A 3,662-nucleotide genomic window follows, 5' to 3' on the forward strand; every position below is an offset into this window, starting at 1 on the left:
AATTTGCTTTTTCCATTGCGTTGTACATCGCCAACCTCAACCAAGCAACTCAAAGTAGGAGAGGACTTTCATGCCATTTTGTTAGTATTTCAAATCCACTACTAATTGTAATGTGATGAAAAAATATGATAATATGTAATATCAACTAGAGGTATTAACAAATGGTTTTGCAATAGACTTGTTGCTCAAGTAATTAAAGGCTTATACCCAGATACCCGAAGCTCGTAGTTTCACAACTTAATTGGGCTTACACTATAAAAATACACTCACATTTGGAGGCAGAATTTGATGATCTCCTTGTGATATTGAGAAGAATTGATGAATGTTCACAATGACTTCAAGTTGAAGGCAAGCAGGAGTACAGGGAGGGCCGGGGATTGGTGGGGAAGCAAAGCGACCCTTACGGGCTTGTTTTGGCTTTCCTACTCCCATCACCCTTATAAATCCTGGAACACATTTCTCTTCGTTCAATCGGTCTAAACCCTACAACACCTAGCTCTAAACATATTTAGGATGAACAATTGAAAGGATGAAAATGGTTGGAGAAAAATGCTGGTATGGATCTGGCGTTATAAATTATTTTGGGGGTGTATAAATAACGTCAAAGTCGCTTAGAGTCCACTCTGCCACTTCATCTTTGTCACTAACAAAAATTTCTGTACCAACATCAATTGATCCCCATATCCTTCTAGCAGGAGTGGTGCCTGGATCCTACAAATCAGAAACAAAAAATGAATATCAATCGCATGAAGTACATAAATAGTTTTAACTAAACACAAAATAGTTACCAAACACACCGTAAATTACCCAAAGTTTAGTTCACTTAATCAGCAAAAATTACCTGGTAGTAGTGGAGTCGACTAGATAGGCCACCAACATCAAGCTCCCAAGTTCTAGCATCCCCAATCCAACCCTGCCCTTGTTTGGTTGGATACCCGTACTCGGCCCAGATGGGGTGAGGGAGCAACTGAACTATTTCTTGTGCCTGGGGATTACTGTAAGGATCACATACGCTTACAGGTTTCTCTAAATGTTCAGCATTTCCCGGAGCACAGTAGTAGTGATAAGCCCCATATGGGAAGTTGGCAGTGTCGTTTCTATAAATTTTTCTGTCGTTTGGAGTGATATGGTACGGCGGGCAATTGCCTAAACCTGTGGGGCTGCACCAAGCAGGAGTTTCCGGGTTTATGATCATCTCCGTGTATCTGGTCACATCCGTGAGCACATCGCCGTCACAGGGTTTGCCATTGTTCTTCCAACAGCTACCAATGTCAATGAGGTAAAACTGGCTCTTGGGTCCTCCTCCTTGTTTGATGTCCAAAGTCAGCCTGACTTTAAAATTGGGTGACTCGGGAGGCTGAAAATTGACTTTGAATCGTAAGTTATCCGATTAAATGGACTTATAATCCATCTCTTCTAAAATAATCTAGAAGCAATTATATTAGAAAACATGGGCAGATCCAACTCAAACAAAGATGAACGTAGGCAGATCCAGCTCAAACAAAGATGATTATGCTTATAATTGAACACAAGTTATTCATCTCTACTTAATTGAATTAGATGTAGAGCCAAGGCACGGAACATGCGGCTTTAGGCGAAAATTCGTAGTTAGACCGCTTAAATCAGTGGCCTTGTGACCTTCACTAGATGAACTCTTCACTAGATGAACAACTCGAGGGTTGGCCTAATAGTACCACTAACAATTAAAAAAGGTCCAGAATATGAAGTTTCTAACACCGTTGACCATGATTTGGTATGAAATGCTATCTAACAGGATTGAATAATTAATCGTTTCATGCAAAAAGGACAGAGACAGATACAAGATTAATTATTCATAAAAATCCTCAGCTGAATAAATTAACACCAGAAAAATCCAGTTAGCTTAACGGATTCTCAGCCGTCCAATTAGGTCCTTGTCTTGTTAATTGTTACTTGGTTATTTGTCATATCAAACAAGGAAAGCATATGTCCTGTTTGCCAATCACTACATTACATATTTTCTTATCACCAAGACAAGCAATAAGACTAAACTGTGTGTACACAATTAAAAGTGAAAGAAAAGTAATTGGATTCGAGTGCTTGAAATTATATTGGGATGAATCGATTATTCTACTTACAATTTTGAGCATTCCTCTTGTATCATAGTGATAGCCACCAGAATATCCTTGGGTTGCATCAGCTCTGAGGTAGAGCATCAGCCATGGATACTTCTTTGAAGTCTTGAGCATGTGCCTGAACTCCCAGCTTCCAACACCAAGTTTCTTCTTCCATTCCACCTCGTAGAAAGATATCGAATCGAGCCCATCACTGGGGTTGGATCCCAGATCATAAGTCCCATTGAAACCTCCTCGCATTGTGGTATTACCATCCAGCAGAGTCCTCTGGTGGACCACAGTGGGTTGATTCATACAGCCCTTCCCAAAGCAAGGGAACCTTCCGGGATCGCTAAAAGGCGGTGTCTTTTTCCCATTGGAAGGGCACAGCCCAGCCATTGTGTCAAAGTTTCCATTTTTGAGCATAATCATCCAGAATTGCCACGGTTTTGGAGAGTCTTGGACTTGACATAGAGAACCCAGATACAGCTCCTTCTCCACTGCATAAAGGTCCACATTGTTTAAAGCCCCCTGGCTTATCCCTGGGAATGGAGTCCCAACCCCAAGCAAGTTGTCTTTTTTGCTCACTCCGTGTTTTAAGGAAGTACCTAAGATTAACAGATTAATCGGAATTAATTAAGAATTATGCAGTGACAAACATTGACAAGAAATTGGAACATTTATCGAACAAATGGTGAGCAAATAAATAAATGATTGAAGCAAATCTGAAAAAAAACCCCACTATTTTTCGTCAGTTTCTTTGTTGATTTATGGTGGTTGTGCTTACTTGTGAGATTAAAGCAATCAGCAGCTCTGGGACTGCCCATATCAGGTGCTTCTTCTCCAACTTCATTGCAGAAGTTCCAAGCTTCCAAGGCCACTCTCAGCTCATCCCTTCTCATTCCTGGGTCTCCAACTGCTGTGACATAATCACTTTTCCCAGAAGCAAAAGCACCATCAATGATACTAATAATACAGAGCAGCAGAAGAATCAGATGTGACAATAACAATGAAACATGCATCATCATCATCTGATTCTGATTCTTCTTCATGGCTCTCTCTTCTGTTCTCAGAGAAAGAGCAAGATGGTGCAACTTATATATCTACGGTATTTTGGGAATGCTGGTGAAGTGCGGATGTTGGCCGGTTCCTCCCTCTACTTTTTGTTTATTCTGAAAATATTTAACTAACTAAATTGCCGAATATGTGTTTATTAATCGGATTATTATTAATCTGTTAAAAGTTATAAAAGTATAGACTCTGTTCTTTTTCGTTTCACCTAAAGCAACAAAGGTCTTTTGTGGACCCTCTGTCTCTCTCAAGCTAAATTGACTTGTTTTCATACAGTAATACTGTTTACACCCATTTTTATATATGATAATACTATTCTTTCTCATATTGTTAAATAATCAAATCAGACCTGTTATTTCTATTAAAAATCCCAATTGATAAAACAAATTACAACACAAAATTAAGAAATTTGCTAGCATATATTTAATAAATTACACCAGATCTTTTAGGATAAAAGTCGAGCTAATAAGTGATCAAATTATCCACTTCTCTAAAACC

At 39.1% G+C, this 3,662-nt stretch overlaps 1 protein-coding gene across 1 annotated transcript; it reads right to left on the reverse strand.

Annotated features, from left to right (window-relative positions):
- Positions 1–271: 271 nt before the first annotated feature.
- On the reverse strand, positions 272–3,391 carry LOC103426243 (uncharacterized). Its single transcript, XM_008364338.4, has 4 exons — positions 2,881–3,391; positions 2,118–2,701; positions 842–1,357; positions 272–711 (listed from the first exon to the last, which is right to left on the reverse strand). The coding sequence occupies exons 1-4, from the start codon at positions 3,143–3,145 to the stop codon at positions 577–579; spliced, it is 1,500 nt and encodes a 499-aa protein (XP_008362560.2). The 5' UTR covers positions 3,146–3,391; the 3' UTR covers positions 272–576.
- Positions 3,392–3,662: the final 271 nt, after the last annotated feature.

Source organism: Malus domestica, chromosome 17 (genome assembly GCF_042453785.1).
Source record: "Malus domestica chromosome 17, GDT2T_hap1".
In the NCBI taxonomy this organism is placed as follows: domain Eukaryota; kingdom Viridiplantae; phylum Streptophyta; class Magnoliopsida; order Rosales; family Rosaceae; genus Malus; species Malus domestica.

What these genes read in the sequence shown, in the direction of transcription:
- LOC103426243 (XM_008364338.4), bottom strand. Translation starts at nt 3,145, where the DNA reads ATGAAGAAGAATCAGAATCAGATGATGATGATGCATGTTTCATTGTTA. An exon ending in TGATTGCTTTAATCTCACAA is followed by an intron (nt 2,702 to 2,880) that starts GTAAGCACAACC and finishes TGTTAATCTTAG; the next exon opens with GTACTTCCTTAAAACACGGA. An exon ending in GTCGACTCCACTACTACCAG is followed by an intron (nt 712 to 841) that starts GTAATTTTTGCT and finishes TCTGATTTGTAG; the next exon opens with GATCCAGGCACCACTCCTGC.